The sequence below is a fragment of the Mizuhopecten yessoensis genome, unplaced genomic scaffold (assembly GCF_002113885.1).
Source record: "Mizuhopecten yessoensis strain PY_sf001 unplaced genomic scaffold, ASM211388v2 scaffold7841, whole genome shotgun sequence".
NCBI classification, from domain to species: Eukaryota; Metazoa; Mollusca; class Bivalvia; order Pectinida; family Pectinidae; genus Mizuhopecten; species Mizuhopecten yessoensis.
Window position 1 is genome coordinate 153,438 of NW_018407249.1, and position 19,192 is coordinate 172,629.

The 19,192-nt window shown below is 37.7% G+C and overlaps 1 protein-coding gene, 1 long non-coding RNA gene and 1 other non-coding gene across 10 annotated transcripts in view; 2 read left to right on the forward strand and 1 right to left on the reverse strand.

Moving 5' to 3' along the window:
- Positions 1 to 2,217: 2,217 nt before the first annotated feature.
- On the forward strand, positions 2,218 to 9,296 carry LOC110454441. Of its 5 annotated transcripts, none has more exons than XR_002463378.1 (3): positions 2,218 to 6,869; positions 7,216 to 7,380; positions 7,423 to 9,296. It is a non-coding gene; the product is annotated as an uncharacterized LOC110454441 (long non-coding RNA). The 5 variants fall into 5 exon arrangements; XR_002463375.1 differs by lacking the exon at positions 7,423 to 9,296 and having other exon boundaries at positions 2,218 to 6,704; positions 6,815 to 6,869; positions 7,216 to 7,362; XR_002463376.1 differs by lacking the exon at positions 7,423 to 9,296 and having other exon boundaries at positions 2,218 to 6,510; positions 6,553 to 6,869; positions 7,216 to 7,362.
- Trnas-aga lies at positions 5,349 to 5,421 on the forward strand. Its single transcript has one exon. It is a non-coding gene; the product is annotated as a tRNA-Ser (tRNA).
- A 2,886-nt stretch (positions 9,297 to 12,182) lies between the features above and the next one.
- Positions 12,183 to 19,192, reverse strand: part of LOC110454444 (inactive phospholipase C-like protein 1) — a 69,925-nt gene continuing 62,915 nt past the window's right edge. For all 4 annotated transcript variants that reach the window (XM_021503943.1, XM_021503941.1, XM_021503945.1 and 1 more), the window contains exons 23-28: positions 18,650 to 18,727; positions 17,767 to 17,820; positions 16,312 to 16,404; positions 15,750 to 15,845; positions 13,074 to 13,183; positions 12,183 to 12,920 (exon numbers count right to left, since the gene is read on the reverse strand). In XM_021503943.1, coding sequence (XP_021359618.1) covers positions 13,112 to 13,183; positions 15,750 to 15,845; positions 16,312 to 16,404; positions 17,767 to 17,820; positions 18,650 to 18,727 — 393 coding nt within the window. In that variant the 3' untranslated portion in view covers positions 12,183 to 12,920; positions 13,074 to 13,111. The remainder of the gene's footprint in view (positions 12,921 to 13,073; positions 13,184 to 15,749; positions 15,846 to 16,311; positions 16,405 to 17,766; positions 17,821 to 18,649; positions 18,728 to 19,192) is intronic.

Below are 19,192 nucleotides of genomic sequence, written 5' to 3' on the forward strand. Positions count from 1 at the left end.
AATGAAAATGACCTCAACCTACTTTAGAGGTCACAGAGGTCAACAACATTTTAATGGATTTGTTCTTGAGAACTAAAAGGAATGGATTCATAAGATTTGGCTGGTAGCTTTTTGGAATAGAGCTAACCAATTTGAGAAGGAAAATGACAGTGACCTACTTACAAGATCACAGGGAAAAATATGTCAGCAACTTCTGAAGAAGAATCAAAAAGCATAGAATCTTATAATAATATTTTGCTGGTAGTTTCAACAGATGGAGCCAACAAAGTTTGCAAGGGAAATATTTTTAGTGCAATATAATATTTAATGAGAATATTTTGCTATGACTGCTAAAATATTCAGGTGAGCGATGCAGGCCCTCTTGGGCCTCTTGTTAAAATGTTCAGATATATTTTATTTAGTTTCAATGAATGTATACATATGCTTTTGTTTCATCATAGAACCATTAATATCAACTCATCACAGTATCAGTAAAGTGACCTTCAGTATCATCACAATGACCTTCAGTATCATCACAATGACCTTCAGTATCATCACAATGACCTTCAGAATCAACACAATGACCTTCAGTATCTTCACAGTGACCTTCAGTATCTTCACAGTGACCTTCAGTATCATCATAGTGACCTTCAGTATCATCACAATGACCTTCAGTATCATCACAATGACCTTGGGTATCATCACAATGACCTTCAAAATCATCACGATGACCTTCAAAATCATCACAATGACCTTCAGTATCTTCACAATGACCTTCAGTATCTTCAGTATCTTCACAGTGACCTTCAGTATCATCACAGTGACCTTTGGTATCATCACAGTGACCTTCAGTTTCATCACAATGACCTTCAGTATCATAACAATGACCTTCAGTATCATTATAATGACCATCAGTATCTTCTTAATGACCTTCAGTATCATCACAATGACCTTCAAAATCATCCCAGTGACCTTCAGTATCATCACAATGACATACAGTATCATCACAATGACCTACAGTATCATTACAATGACCTTCAGTATCATCACAATGACCTACAGTATCATCCAAGTGATCTTCAGTATCATCACAATAACATACAGTATCATCACAATGACCTAAAGTATCATCACAATGACCTACAGTATCATCACAATGACCTACAGTATCATCCCAGTGACCTTCAGTATCATCACAATGACATACAGTATCTTCACAGTGATCTTCAGTATCATCACAATAACATACAGTATCATCACAATGACCTAAAGTATCATCACAATGACCTACAGTATCATCACAATGACCTACAGTATCATCCCAGTGACCTTCAGTATCATCACAATGACATACAGTATCTTCACAGTGACCTACAGTATCATCACAATGACCTTCAGTATCATCACAATGACCTTCAGTATCATCACAATGACCTACAGTATCATCACAATGACCTTCAGTATCATCACAGTGACCTTTGGTATCATCACAATGACCTACAGTATCATCCAAGTGATCTTCAGTATCATCACAATGACCTACAGTATCATCACAATGACCTTCAGTATCATCACAGTCACCTTTGGTATCATCACAATGACCTTCATTATCATCACAGTGACCTTTGGTATCATCACAATGACCTTCAGCATCATCACAATGACCTACAGTATCACCAAAATGACCTGCAGTATCATCACAATGACCTTCATTATCATCACAATGACATACAGTGACATCACAGTGACCTTCAGTGTCATCACAATAACATACAGTATCATCACAATAACCTAAAGTATCATCACAATGACCTGCAGTATCATCACAATGACCTTCAGCATCATCACAATGACCTACAGTATGATTACAATGACCTTCAGTATCATCACAATGAACTTCAGTATCATCACAATGACCAACAGTATCATCACAATGACCTTCATTATCATCACAATGACCTACAGTATCATCACAGTGACCTTCATTATCATCACAATGACCTACAGTATCATCAAAGTGATCTTCAGTATCATCACAGTGACCTTCATTATCATCACAATGACCTACAGTATCATCACAGTGACCTTCAGTGTCATCACAATAACATATCACAGTGACCTTCAGTATCATCACAGGGACCTTCAGTATCATCACAATGACCAACAGTATCATCACAATGACCTTCATTATCATCACAATGACCTACAGTATCACCAAAATGACCTGCAGTATCATCACAATGACCTTCAGCATCATCACAATGACCTACAGTATCATACAATGACCTTCAGTATCATCACAGGGACCTTCAGTATCATCACAATGACATACAGTGTCATCACAGTGACCTTCAGTGTCATCACAATAACATACAGTATCATTAAAAGACTATTATGTAATAAATTGAGCAGTCTTTGTGTCCTTTATACCCTTATTTTATAGTCTGGGCTGTCACTAGTACCAGCAGATGACTGAAAATCATAACGTGACCCAATCCCTGTTGTGAATCTCAATACTGGCATGTCCTTAAATGACCATAGCTGTAAATAGGACAAATACAAACAAACCTATAGCCTGTCAAAGGTGTTTATGGAATGGGAGGTATTGTAGTAGCGGGAGCATCACTTTGGTTTCCTTAGGATCACTTACTTGAATATCAATTGATTTTGGAGATACTAAAGGTAAGCATGTTAAATATACAATGAGTATGATTAGGTTGGAAGTTGAGCGAAATCTGTGCATAATTATTTACCATACTGTGCTGTGATTGGTCATTTGATTGGTTGACGGTTTCCGCACAATTACTTTATTAAATGTGATGTAATGAAACTTGGTCAACACTCATATTATACAAAGACTTGGCCAATGATTAAATATAAAGATAAATACATAAGTTAAAGTTAGAGAAAGTCTGCACTGAATTAATTAACCTACTGCATTCTGATAAGTCAACAATTTCCTCTCAATAACTTAGTCACTTCGGGTAGATTTTGATGGAACTTTGTCAATATTTACACTTTTAACGATATCTGCCAGTACTAAATAAACATTCTTCAATTTTAATGGTTAAAGATTAATCATTGATTGGAAAAGAGAGTCAATTTCTTTTTGTTCTTCGCTCATCTGGTCTTGAAGGACGGGTAAGCTTATGCGATACCATGACATCCGTCGTCTGTCCATCATCAATTTCTTAAAAACAACTTCTTCTAAACTGCTGATTGAAATTGGACCAAATTTGACTGGAAGCATCTTTAGGATGTGGGGATTTTAGATTGTACAAATGGATGGGTTGACCCCCAGGGTTGGCGGACATGGCCAAAAAGGGTCATATTGCTTTACATGATTTCTTAGGAACTAAGAGAAGGATATCAACCATATTTGATTGGAAGTATTCTCATGGCAGCCCTAATAATGACTATATAGTATGGTACTAGGTAGCCAGGTACAAAGGTACCTGTGACAGCCCTAATAATGACATCACTATATAGTATGGTACTGGGTAGACAGGTACACAGGGACCTGTGACAGCCCTAATAATGACATCCCTATATAGTATGGTACTGGGTAGACAGGTACACATGTACCTGTGACAGGCCTAATAATGACATCACTATATAGTATGGTACTGGGCAGACAGGTACATGTGACAGCCCTAATAATGACATCACTATATAGTATGGTATATTGGACAGCCAAGTATACAGGTACATGTGACAGCCCTAATAATGATATCACTATATAGTATAGTACTGGCTATGGGTAGACAGGTTTCTGTCTTAGCCAGATACACTGGTGCTCATGACAGTTGAACTTTGTATGAATTTTGGTAGCTTTTTAGTGAGTACAAGTACTCACCATGCCCACAGAGTAGTATTGAACTGGGTTCGGTTCATGTCTTACGTCCTTTTAACAGCTAAAGTCATTTAAGGACATGCAAGGATTTGATGGTGGAGGAAAGCCATAGTGCCTGGAGAAAAACAACCAACCTGCGGCCAGTGGCCCAGTAGTGGAGGGCTACTGATCGTAGACAGTCAGAAACCTTAACCACTCCGCCACCGTGGCCACTGGTTCTGATCTATACACAAATTATATAACTATTGGTAGATACATAATGTTACCTAACTTTGTCAACTGGATAACACAACAACTTGGTAGTAAAGCGGACGTAACACCACTCAAACTTATAAGTGTACCTGTGAGAGGAATTTTCTGCCTTACACATTAATGACATGCATTATTCAACAGTTCATTATCACTCAAGTGTCATAGTACTTACATTCTTTTGTACCTTAACAAGTATTTAGATTAATCAAATGCAGACTTAACTATTCTTACCCCTTTTTTTTCGTTTTTCCTTTCCCGGTCCGAAGGATCTAGCTGAGCATATTATGTACCGTGGCATCTGTTATTTGTCAATCTGTCCACCAATAATTTCTTCAAACAACTTCTTCATAACGTCTGATTGGAATTTAACAAAATTTGATTGGAAGTATCCCTAGGTGATGAGGATACAAAAGTGTCCAAATGGAGGGGCTGACCCCACCCATACATCCCAACTTGCAAGGTCATTACTTTGAAACTGTTGAGATCCAAACCTTTAACCATAATACAAATGCTGGGCATAAAGAGACAAAATACAGTAAAGGTATTAGACTTGTCCCTGTGGTCTGGCCTCACCCTTAGAGAATTAGTCCCTGGGTCATCACATGGAAACTTTTGAGATCCCAACCCTATCATAATATCCCTATCCCTAAGATATTACTTGCCATCCAATTTTCATTTAGAATCTTTTGCTATGATTGCTTAAATGTCCAGGTGAGCGATACAGGCCTCTTGGGCCTCTTGTTTAAGATTGGACCTCTTTTGGAAATAAGTTGGTCTTAAAGAAATTAAGTTAGATTTATCTTTAATTCCCCAATCTGGCTTAATAAAATATAACTGTCGTAACCCAACTTTTGTTCAGTAAGTTCTGACTGGCTGTGTGCTCGGTATACTCTACACCAGACTGTATGTTCAGTAGGGTATACTCTACACCAGACTGTATGTTCAACAAGATTTCTTAATCGGTAGAAGCTGATAAAACCATGATTTGTTTTCCTCCAAATGATGTGATTAAGAGAATTACCTGGTACCTAAGCATATATACAGATATTTTTATTTACAGTGAAATTATAAGTTAACAGACAATATTATCAACTTTGGTGAACACATACCTCTAAATGTAGGAAGCTCTCTCTCCAACTCTCTGGTAATGGAGGTGCTTCAATATGAAACTGTCGACTTTCATTTTAATGAGGAGCAATGGTAACAGGAGGAATGTACACTAGTCATATTAATGTAGCGGAACTGGACTGGGTCTATCATTGACGACCAGGTAGCTCAATTGGTAGAGCGTTCGTCTAGAGTTCGGAGGGTCCCGGGTTCGAACCCCGGTCTGGCCGTTACATTTTTCTCTTTCTCCTGTTATATTAATAATGTCGTTGTGAGTAGAACTCTTCTAGGGAGCAACAGACACTTGTTACCCAATGGTCACCAAGCTGCAAGTAGATGAAGGGTCCCTTTACCACTACCAAAAACTGTCAATATCCATTGTAGCTTTATTTCCAGCGCAACTATAGCTTTGTTAAATCATTACTCAATAGGAAACCATACTGTGCAGGGCTTCTGTGAGAAGAAAACAAAATATTAGCAACAACAGTTATATCCAAAAGGAAATTAAGGGGAGGTTACTGTATCAAAAATCCTTAATTTTTTGCTGTGTATGATTGCATTTTACTAACCATGGTATGTTTATATACATATATATCTACCATTGTATATATCATATATTAAATACATCTGACCAAGATAATCTGGTCACATGTAAATCTCTATATAACTATGTGTAATCATGACTATATATTATAGCCTGTACCTTTTACATCCTCAAAGAGCCACATTAAAAAGGTGGGCCATTTGTAACTAATGCTTTCATACTGTCTAAAAAATTATACTCTTGAATATTCTGATTGAAAAAAGAAGATATGTATTTTTTATTGTAAATACAAACCATTATATAATATGTCATGTCTGAAAGCTGGGCAAGTGGACTGTATGTATATATATAGATATAGGATCTCTGTATAAAACTTGTTAACAATGTACTAACACTGATGTTTCTCTGTGAAGTAGTGGATGTTTCTCTGTGAGGTAGTGGATGTTTCTCTGTGAGATAGTGGATGTTTCTCTGTGAGGTAGTGGATCATTTAATAATATATGTTTATAGTTACATGGTTTGAGAGAGCTGTGATATTTTGAAGATAATTTTTCAATGCTACCTACATAATACAAACTGAGGTCATACTTACTGTAACAACATCTGATACACCTAGATACGAGGTCATACTTACTGTAACAACATCTGATACACCTAGATACAAGGTCATACTTACTGTACCAGACTGACATAACAACATCTGATACACAGAGATACGAGGTCATACTTACTGTACCAGGCTGACATAACAACATCTTATACACCGAGATACGAGGTCATACTTACTGTAACAACATCTGATACACTGAGATACGAGGTCATACTTACTGTACCAGACTGACATAACAACATTTGATACACCGAGATACGAGGTCATACTTACTGTACCAGGCTGACATAACAACATTTGATACACCGAGATACGAGATCATACTTACTGTAACAGCATCTGATACACCGAGATACGAAGTCATACTTACTGTACCAGGCTGACATAACAACATCTGATACACCGAGATAGGAGGTCATACTTACTGTACCAGGCTGACATAACAGCATCTGATACACCGCGATACGAGGTCATACTTACTGTACCAGGCTGACATAACAACATCTGATACACCGAGATACGAGGTCATACTTACTGTAACAGCATCTGATACACCGAGATACGAGGTCATACTTACTGTACCAGGCTGACATAACAACATCTGATAAACAGAGATACGAGGTCATACTTACTGTCCCAGGCTGACATAACAACATCTGATGCACCGAGATAGGAGGTCATACTTCCTGTACCAGGCTGACATAACAACATTTGATACACCGAGATACGAGGTCATACTTCCTGTAACAGCATCTGATACACCGAGATATGAGGTCATATTTACTGTACCAGGCTGACATAACATCATCTGATACACCGAGATACGAGGACATACTTACTGTAACAGCATCTGATACACGGAGATACGAGGTCATACTTACTGTACCAGACTGACATAACAACATCTGATACACAGAAATACGAGGTCATACTTACTGTACCAGGCTGACATAACAACATCTGATACACAGAGATACGAGGTCATACTCACTGTACCAGGCTGACATAACAACATCTGATACACCGAGATATGAGGTCATACTTACTGTAACAACATCTGATACACCGAGATACGAGGTCATACTTACTGTACCAGGCTGACATAACAACATCTGATACACCGAGATACGAGGTCATACTTACTGTACCAGGCTGACATAGCAACATCTGATACATTACACGTTATTGATATATTATACTTTGTCAGCGACTTTGATCAAATGTCAACAAAGGCTTTACTGAGAAAAGGTTTTGATAATCATATGATGTTCCATAGGGTCTGGTGTCCAGTAGGTACCTGGGAATAGAGTGCTATAAAGTTTCCTAATATAAATGAACTTAAAATACTTTTAGGGTCACAGGGTTACTTTGGTCATAACTTAAAAATGGTGGAGGTCCCCCATCCTGTAACCATATGTGCTGTCACTGGGTATTAGGAAACAAATGCAATCACACTACCAGGATTATCTCTGGGGAAGGTCCCGCCCTATGGACTTAATCCTATATCATGATATGTAAATATCCACACATATTTAAATTTCAAACAAATTTGCCATCAAAAATCCATTTGCTGTAAATCAAATTTATATTTAGCAAGGATGTTCTGCTGAATTTTTAGCCTAGAAAAAGGGAAGTGTTTGTAGATAACTTTAAATGAAAATATTTTCCTATAATCGCTTCAACATGCATGTGAGTGGTGCAAGCCTTCTAGGCATATTGCATATTGAAGATACATAGAGTGTCACCTTACAAAATCAGACTTTTAGACAGGTAAGATATATCCTGTTATCTTTTTAAGGCATTATTGAAACAACCCTTTCAAACCAACCATAGTAGATTAATTAATAGATAGCTTATTATTGTTGAGTATTGAATATTATTCTCGTACAATAATTTATGCAACTAAAATATTGAAACAATTGTCACCGATGTAAATATTGTCTTTTAATCTTCCACACCAGTCTGTAGTAACTGTACTGTTACACTATCTTAATGGAATAGTAACAGTGATGATGTCACACCAGTTTGTAGTAAATGTTACAATATCTTAATGGAATAGTAACAGTGATAATGTCACACCAGTTTGTAGTAACTGGTACAACATCTTAATGGAATAGTAACAGTGATGATGTCACACCAGTTTGTAGTAACTGTTAAAACATCTTAATGGAATAGTAACAGTGATGATGTCACACCAGTTTGTAGTAAATGTTACAATACCTTAATGGAATAGTAACAGTGATGATGTCACACCAGTTTGTAGTAACTGTTAAAACATCTTAATGGAATAGTAACAGTGATGATGTCACACCAGTCTGTAGTAACTGTACTGTTAGAATATCTTAATGGAATAGTAACAGTGATGATGTCACACCAGTTTGTAGTAACTGTTAAAACATCTTAATGGAATAGTAACAGTGATGATGTCACACCAGTCTGTAGTAAATGTTCTGTTACACTATCTTAATGGAATAGTAACAGTGATGATGTCACACTAAGCAACCATTGCGCTAGGATAATATTGTAATATTTACTAACTATTTGCTGACATTTAAAGGAATATTCATCATATAAAATAGGCATTATGATTTGTACATGTTTTATAATATGAGAAAAACCTGCCACTAAGCCCTGTGAGAGTGATTTTGATAATGAATACAGAAGGAGTGGGAGAGCGTGATAATTATGAACTAGAGTGTAATATCAGTGTGAGAGGTTGTGTATGTTACATCATCAGAGCTATGACAGTAGAACGTTTTGTTAAGTAGTTATGTTGGTCCACTACAGTGTTTAGCTGTGTGTAGTGCTCTATAGCTTACTGTAAGGTTACACTGGAGATACAACATTGTTATGTTTTGTATTAGTGACAGTGCAGAATATTGTTATAGATGTACCAATAAATGATCAGTGGATATTTCACTAGTATCCCATCTCAATAAAACTAAATATAACACAAACAGCTCTTTTGTTATCAATTTTTAGCTCACTTGACCCGAAAGGCCTAGTGAGCTTATGTTGTGATGTGGCGTTCAGCATCCGGCATACATTTTATACTTTAAACAGCTTCTGAATTTGACCAGTAGCATGCTGGGATGCATGGCTACCAAGTTTGTTCAAATAAATGACCTTCACCAATTTTCAAGGTCATAGGGGTCAATTATCTTCAACATTTTTTAGCTCACCTGGCCCGAAGGGCCAAGTGAGCTTATGGCATAGTGCAGCGTCCGGCGTCCGTTCGTCGTCTGTCCGTCTAGCGTCCGTCCGGCGTCTGTCCGGCATCAACGTTTTACTTTAAACAACTTCTCAGTAACCAAAAGGCCTAGGGTGATGATATTTGGCCAGAAGCATGCTTGGATGAAGGGCTACCAAGTTTGTTCAAATGAATAACCTTCATCAATTATCAAGGTCACTGGGGTCTAATATGTTAAAATCTTTAAACAACTGCTTCTCAATAATAACCAAGAGGCCCAGGCTGATGATATTTGGCATGTAGCATGCTGGGATGAAGGGCTACCAAGTTTGATCAAATGAATTACCTTGACCCACTTTCAAGGTCACAGAGGTCAAATGGCTTAAAATCTTCATACAACTTTTTCTGAATAACCAAAAGGCCCAGGGTACTGATATTGGGCCTGTAGCATGCTGGGATGAAGGGCTACCAAGTTTGTTCAAATGAATGACCTTGACGAACTTTCAAGGTCACTGGGGTCAAATGTCTTAAAATCTTCAAACAACTTTTTCTCAATAACCAAAAGGCCAAGGGTACTGATATTGGGCCTGTATCATGCTGGGATGAAGGGCTACCAGTTTGATCAAATGAATTACCTTGACCCACTTTCAAGGTCACAGGGGTCAAATGTCTTAAAATCTTCGAACGACCTCTTCTTAATAACCAAAAGGCCCAGGGTACTGATATTGAGCCTGTAGCATGCTGGGATGAAAGGCTTCCAAGTTTGTTCAAATGAATGACCTTGACCAACTTTCAAGGTCACTGGGGTCATATGTCTTAAAATCTTCAAACAATTTCTTCTCAATAACCAAAAGGCCCAGGGTACTGATATAGGGCCTGTATCATGCTGGGATGAAGGGCTACCATGTTTTCTCAAATGAATGTTGTTTGACCCACTTTCAACCTAATGTCCTTGTTCGACATTCAAGGTCACAGGCGTCATATGTTTAAATCTTTTAATAGGTTCTTATGAATCAAACACTGATATTCTGCCTGTTGCTGTATTTTAGTCCACTTTTAAGATTACAAGTGTGAAATTAATACCAGGTGAGCGATGCAGGCCCATTGGGCCTCTTGTTTTAGAGGGCTTCTGCTGAATAACCAAAAGATTGTGGGTGATGGTATTTGGCCAGAAGCATACTGGGATGAAGGGCTACCAAGTGTGTTCAAAAGAATGACCTTCGCCCATATTCAAGGTCACAGGGGTCAAATATGTTGGAATCTTTAAACGACTTCATCTGAAAAATCAAAAGGTCTAGGGTGATGATATTTGGCTAGAACCATACTGGGATGAAGGAATACCAATTTTGTTCAAATAAATGATCTTGACTTATATTCTAGGTCACAGGGGTCAAATACGATAAAAACTTAAATGACTTCTACGTAAAAAAAATGGCTAGGATGATGATATTTAAAAGTGGCATGCTGGGATGAAAGGTTTGAACAGTTTTTCAAAAGAATGACCTTGAATCATATTTAAGGTCACAGGGGTCAAATATGTTAAAAACTTTGAATGACTTCTTCTGAATAACATGAATGCATTGGGTGGTGATATGTGACCAGTAGCATGCTCAGATGAAGAGCCATCAAGTTTATGTGAATGACTTTGACACACTTTTAAGGCCACAGGGGTCAACTGTGTATAAACTATTTAAAAGTCATCTTCTCAATAAACAAAAGGTATAGGGTGGTGATATTTGGGAAGATGCATTCTTGGATGAAGAGCTATAAAATTTGTTCAACTTAATGTCCTTGTTTGACTTTCGAGGTCACATGGGTAAAATGTGTTTAAATCTTTTAGCAGGTTCTTTTTGATGACTTTGAGTCAAGACACCGACTTTTGCCTGTAGATTTATATTAGTCCACTCTAAGGTTACAAATGTGATCTTAATACCAGGTGAGCAATGTAGGCCTATTGTTCAACATACAAATTCTTAATATTGTATCTGGTCCTTAAATACCGTATATAATAATCGGGTCTTTTACGTTTCATCACCTGGTCATGATAAATGTATGTGATGCAGAGAAACAAATTAAACTCATAAATATCTTGTTATCTGTTGGGTGTGGGAAAAATTACAAATACAGCTGAATCAAATATTTCATCATCAATTTTAATAGACAATTCATGATCTTTACAAATTCCCATTCCAATGAGTATTGCAATGAAAAGATATCACAATTGAGGCTTAATTGCTGTTTTGGAATGTTAAATATCAATGATTTATATTAAAAAATATTTCAGGATTTGCAAAATATACTTTTCATGTATTCATCAAAATATATAACACTGTAACAAAAGTTTTCAAGAAAACTATTTCTTAAATTGCATATGCTTTTCACCAATTGAACAGAATTACGATACAATATGGCAAAATGATTTCAACTAGGAAGGCACAGAATGCATATGGTATAGTTTCACCAATGGCTAGATAGACATAGTTTTGTACAATAGCAAAACAGCCTAGGAAGACGGGAAGTCGTCCAAAGAGTTCAGAGGAATTGTGATAGAAAGTTGTGGTAGATTTATAGAATATATCAACAAGAAGACGCTGTCATCGATATCCCCCGCTCGCAGTGCAAAAGTCATTAAAAACATGAAGTGTAAAATATAGGTCAAAATCAGCATCCACAGTATGCATTCAGAAGGGCAACCCTAGATACACATTTGATGCAAGTATAATCAACATAGCACTTGTAGTAGGCAAAATATAGATGAGAGCGATTCTTCTTAACCAGGTACATGGACGAATGGAAGCACGGATGGACGCACAGACGGACCCATTTCTATATCCCCCGCCAACTCGTTGAGCAGGGGATAACAATCCAACACGAGGAACAAGTACAAACTGATTGCTTGGCAATGGTTTACATAATGGTTAGGATGGCATTAAATTTTGTCTGAAAGCTACACAGGAGCCTGAACTCCACCTGCTATCATAAAAATATCAAATCCTCAGCCGAAGCCTACACTGATATAGTCAATTGCTGACATTTGGTGAACTTGAATGAATTTTTTGTCACCAAACGAAACTAGAACATCCAAACCTACAGCTTGACTTTAGGGATACAGCAAAAATCTTCACTAAGAACTCTCTCAGTGTGATGCGATTTATCTCTCGGTCAACAGCTTCTAGATACACAATGACACAGGTTAGTGGCTGATTTCCTCAACAGACCGCGACTGATCAGTGTATTGTGTTGGGGTGTGACAGTTGAGTCGGACCCCAGTGATGAAGTGTTCTGTGTGACGTCCTGTAGCTTCTGTGTCTGCGTGTGACAGTTGAGTCGGACCCGAGTGTTCTGTGTTGCCTCGTCTAGTTTATCGCTGACTAGAATTCACAATCTGTCGATACAGAAAAAGATAACGATTAACAAAACAAAATTTCATAAATATTTTTATATTGCAAAGAAAATGCTCAAAATGTTTCCAATTACACTTTTGAAGTTTTAAATTGAACGTTTTTAAGGATTCTATGTTCTATCACACTATACTTACATTACATATTTTACTCCAATGTTGAGAAGGATCCAGTCCTAGGATTTTTCCATGTCTTCATTTATGTGAGATTCCTTCATCAAACCAGACACAGCCACTGTCTCCTGGATCTGAAAGGTCAGTCATTGAATTATTGGTATTTACCAGTACGACTCTGTGAACTAGTAGTGATTTCCCTACAACTCTGTGAACCAGTAGTGATTACCCTACGAGTCTGTGAACCAGCAGTGATTTCCCTGCAACTCTGTGAACCAGTAGTGATTACCCTAGGAGTCTGTGAACCAGGAGTGATTTCCCTACAACTCTGTGAACCAGTAGTGATTTCCCTACGAGTCTGTGAACTAGTAGTGATTACCCTACGACTCTGTGAACGAGTCATTGAATTATTGGTATTTACCAGTACGACTCTGTGAACTAGTAGTGATTTCCCAATGACTCTGTGAACCAGTACAGTAGTGATTTCCCTACGACTCTGTGACCCAGCAGTGATTTCCCTACAACTCTGTGAACCAGTAGTGATTACCCTAGGAGTCTGTGAACCAGGAGGGATTTCCCTACGACTCTGTGAACCAGTAGTGATCACCCTACGAGTCTGTGAACCAGGAGTGATTACCCTACGAGTCTGTGAACCAGGAGTGATTTCCCTACGACTCTGTGAACCAGTAGTGATTTCCCTACGAGTCTGTGAACTAGTAGTGATTACCCTACGACTCTGTGAACCAGTAGTGATTTCCCTACAACTCTGTGAACCTGAAGTGATTACCCTACGAGTCTGTGAACCAGTAGTGATTACCCTACGACTCTGTGAACTAGTAGGGATTTCCCTACAACTCTGTGAACCAGTAGTGATTACGCTACGAGTCTGTGAACCAGTAGTGATTTCCCTACGAGTCTGTGAACTAGTAGTGATTACCCTACGACTCTGTGAACCAGTCATTGAATTATTGGTATTTACCAGTACGACTCTGTGAACTAGTAGTGATTTCCCTAGAACTCTGTGAACTAGTAGTGATTACCCTACGACTCTGTGAACTAGTAGTGATTACCCTACGAGTCTGTGACCCAGTAGTGATTACCCTACGAGTCTGTGAACAAGTATTGATTTCCCTACGACTCTGTGAACTAGTAGGGATTTCCCTACAACTCTGTGAACCAGTAGTGATTACCCTAGGAGTCTGTGAACCAGGAGGGATTTCCCTACGACTCTGTGAACCAGTAGTGATTACCCTACGAGTCTGTGAACAAGTATTGATTTCCCTACGACTCTGTGAACTAGTAGGGATTTCCCTACAACTCTGTGAACCAGTAGTGATTACGCTACGAGTCTGTGAACCAGTAGTGATTTCCCTACGAGTCTTTGAACCAGTAGTGATTCCCCTACGAGTCTGTGAACCAGAAGTGATTACCCTACGAGTCTGTGAACTAGTAGTGATTACCCTACGAGTCTGTGAACCAGTAGTGATTACCCTAAGAGTCTGTGAACCAGTAGTGATTACCCTAAGAGTCTGTGAACCAGTAGTGATTACCCTACGAGTCTGTGAACCAGAAGTGATTACCCTACGAGTCTGTGAACTAGTAGTGATTACCCTACGAATCTGTGAACCAGCAGTGATTTCCCTACAACTCTGTGAACCAGTAGTGATTTCCCTACGACTCTGTGAACTAGTAGTGATTTCCCAATGACTCTGTGAACCAGTACAGTAGTGATTTCCCTACGACTCTGTGAGCCAGCAGTGATTTCCCTACAACTCTGTGAACCAGTAGTGATTACCCTAGGAGTCTGTGAACCAGGAGTGATTTCCCTACGACTCTGTGAACCAGTAGTGATTACCCTACGAGTCTGTGAACCAATAGTTATTTCCCTACGACCCTGTGAACCATCAATGATTTCCCTACAACCCTGGGAATCAGCAGTGATTTCCCTTTAGCTCAGTTAGGTATAGCAAATCTACAACAGTCTGATATTAATTGGAAGCATTTTATAACAAGAGCTCATTACAAATCTATGGTAAATGAAATCTTAACAGATGACAGTACAATTAAACTTGATAGAATTCTACGGTGCGCTATTGAAACAGGTGACCCCTCGGTCACACGTTCACATGACCTCTGAGTCATGTGACCAATAGCACGCTGTATTCAAGTTCTGAAGTGTAATCACAACAGAAGTGATTAAGTCCCAGCGTATAGGTATATAGCTAGTTTATATTATATGTATGGAACACAAATTTTAAAACGCGACAAAATAATTTGAGCAATTCATAGTCTTCAATCTCCACACAAACTTTGGTTTCAAACATGAACAAAACGCCTGTGTATATTCTGGTGGTACAAGATCCAATATGATTCTCCAATTCTGCATGAGGTTCTTTCAGTCAGGTAGGCATCAATATATTATGGTATATATAAGCCCCGGACAACGTGAAAGTTGGCAAACAAAGGGCAGTAACTCTGTATATATGAGGTACATGACCCAATATCAGTATGTAACACTCCACCATCCTAACAGGGACTCGCGTACGTGCACATTTGTACATGTATGTGTTAGACAAAGTGACACACTGACTTGTTGACTGACTGACAGACGATCTCTCTAGAAGTGTGTATTGATGGAGGACAAATAAGGGAAGTAACTCTAAATTACTACATAACACTGCCTAAGGTAGCAGTCCTTACCTGTTGTAGGTATTCCTTACACTCTTGTGAGGCCTGATACAACAGCTGTGCCTGGCCCTTTAGTACCCGCACATTCCAAGAGAAGTTGTCGATGGCCTGACAAAGTATAAACACATCTTCAGGTTTAAAACAAACTACAGAGATAAATAATCCTAATAGGACCAAGTAAAGGACAGAAATACAGCGGTCACCTCGGGGCTGACTAGTATCCCACCCAGTGACTTAAGGTGTAGGTTGGCATCTTCTCTACCCTGTACAAATTTTCCACACAAAGGGGCATAACTCTTTGAAAAGTTGTAAAAACTAAAAACTGTTTGACGAGGACCCCCTCCTACATTACACAACTACATTAAGTTATAGTGCTTCACGCAGAATTTAAAAAAAAAAAACTGCTAAAAATTGAGCGATTTCTAAACAAAACTATGTCTAAAGACAGACAGGCCAACCAGCCAAATCTGATGTGCTCCAACCAACCGCTTACTTTTGATTTGTATATCACTAAACTAGATAAAAATACAGAAAATAAACTTCTATGGGTCTTTTGACTCACTACTTGACCTACCTTTTTCACCTTCTTCTCTGGTAAACCAGCTTTTTGACAGACATCTTTCAATTCTTCATGCCATTCAAGTCCAGCTCTACAGCAATGTAACAGCTGTAACAGTAATACAACATTACAGCAATGTACCTTATATGTAATAGTAATACAACATTACAACAATATAACAGTAATACAACCTTACAGCAATGTAACAGTAATACAACATTACAGCAATGTAACAGTAACACAACATTACAGCAATGTAACAGCTGTAACAGTAATATACAACATTATAGCAATGTAACAGATGTAATAGTAATACAACATTACAACAATGTAACAGTAATGCAACATTACAGCAATGTAACAGCTGTAACAGTAATATACAACATTACAGCAATGTAACAGATGTAACAGTAATACAACATTACAGAAATGTAACAGCTGTAACAGTAATACAACATTACAGAAATGTAACAGCTGTAAAAATAATACAACATTACAGCAATGTACCGTATATGTAAGAGTAATACAACATTACAACAATATAACTGTAATACAACCTTACAGCAATGTAACAGCTGTAACAGTAAGATACAACATTACAGCAATGTAACAGCTGAAACAGTAATATACAACATTACAGCAATGTAACAGATGTAATGGTAATACAACATTACAACAATGTAACAGTAATACAACATTACAGCAATGTAACAGCTGTAACAATAATGCAACATTACAGCAATGTAACAGTAATACAACATTACAGCAATGTTACGGCTGTTACAGTTATACATTACAGCAATGTATTAGCTGTAACAGTTATACAACATAACAGCAACATGTGGTGTTGACTTTCATTAGTTAAGAAGTTGTTGAGTTGACTTATAGAGGTTTAGAAGTAGTGGTGTTGACTTTCAGTGGTTTAGAAGTTGTGGTTTTGACTTTCATTGGTTAAGAAGTTGTGGTGTTGACTTTCATTGCTTAAGAAGTTGTTGAGTTGACTTTCAGAGGTTAAGAAGATGTGGTGTTGACTTTCATTGGTTAAGAAGTTGTGGTGTTGATTTTCATTGGTTAAGAAGGTATTGAGATGACTTTCATTGGTTAATCTGTTGTGGTGTTGACTTTCAGAGGTTAAGAAGTTGTTGTGTTGACTTTCAGAGGTTAAGAAGTTGTGGTGTTGACTTTCATTGGTGAAGCTGTTGTGGTGTTGACTTTCATTGGTTAAGAAGTTGTTGAGTTGATTTTGAATGGTTAAGAAGTTGTTGAGTTGACTCTCAGAGGTTAAGAAGATGTGGTGTTGACTTTGATTGGTTAAGAAGTTGTTGAGTTGACTTTCAGAGGTTAAGAAGTTGTGGTGTCGACTTTCAGAGGTTAAGAAGTTGTGGTGTTGACTTAAAGAAGTTAAGAAGTTGTAGTGTTGAAAATAATCAAAAAGATAAAAAAATAAATGGTATCCAGGCTTATACATACCCTTTCATAAACTTTTCCACTATTCTGCACCAAATATTTACAACTTTCTAAAAACTGCAATTAAGATAATTAACATTTTAAAAATTCAATCAACAGTAAATCAATGAGGACACAATACCTTGCACGTACAGTAAATATTTACAGTAAACATTTACGTATACATTCTGTATTTGTTACTGTATAGAAGATATTTAATGGCCTCCCTTTATAAACAATATATTTCATTTGTAGGGCAGAGTACAAACATTTTTTCCTGAGTGTTAAACACAAGAGAAAGTCATTGGTATAATCTGCCATACAAATGAAAGGACTGTGGGATTTTTATTTTTATTTATCACTCAAATGTTTTTTTCGATTTTTACCTTCTCATCAACAGAAAACGGATGACCCCGGGGTAATGAATATTACAATTTACATCAAACACTTAAGGACATTTCCATCTATTCTACAGGTGTTACATCTGAGCTCGAAAAAGATTTTTTTTTTAAATATTTGTCAAATTTTTGGGAATCCCTGCCCCTTGGGTTGGAGCAGGAACCCCGATTTGATATCCTCTTCTACCAAGGATACACTTTACTAAATGTACCTTTGAAAGAAATCCAATCATTGGATTTTAAGGTGTCAATAACGTTATTGATGCATGACATCAGACAAAAGCGATCACAATAAGTCACTTAAGCTTCTGCTCTCATCACCAAAATATACCATTCTTAGCAAAATATACCATTCTTAGCAAAATATACCATTCTTAGCAAAATATATCACTTTAATCAGATTGAATTCTCATGTACTTGGAAAATACCAGTTAGTTTATGTTTGTCTGTGTAAGGTGACATCAAATGTTGGAATGTGCCTTTCATTGATTACACAACATTAACCTCACCTCCATGTTGTAAAAATTCATAGCACTTTTTAAGTTATTCGGAAGATCACCAACAGCTTCCATAAAAGGATAACATTGCTGTAAAAAAAAAAAAAAGTGATAACAACAATAAACAGCTACCAGATTATATATCAATAAAAAGTTCTAATCAATCAACCTGAATCATGTTAATATTTAAAAGAGGGGGTTTATAGCAGTGGATCACCTTACGATAACAGATCAAACAGCTAGTTTATTTCAACACAGACTTAGATAGCCAATCTAATTCTGTGATTTCACCAATTAAGGCTCGTTTTATATGAACACTAGAGTCAGATCCTCTATACACAGCTGGTAGGACAGAACTTAGCATCATTGTCAGGGCTAATGTGGCAGGTCAGGGGAGAGATAAGCACCATTGTCAGGGCTAATGTGGCAGGTCAGGGGAGAAATAAGCACCATTGTAAGGGCTAATGTGGCAGGTCAGGGCGGAGATAAGCACCATTGTCAGGGCTAATGTGACAGGTCAGGGCGGAGATAAGCACCATTGTCAGGGCTAATGTG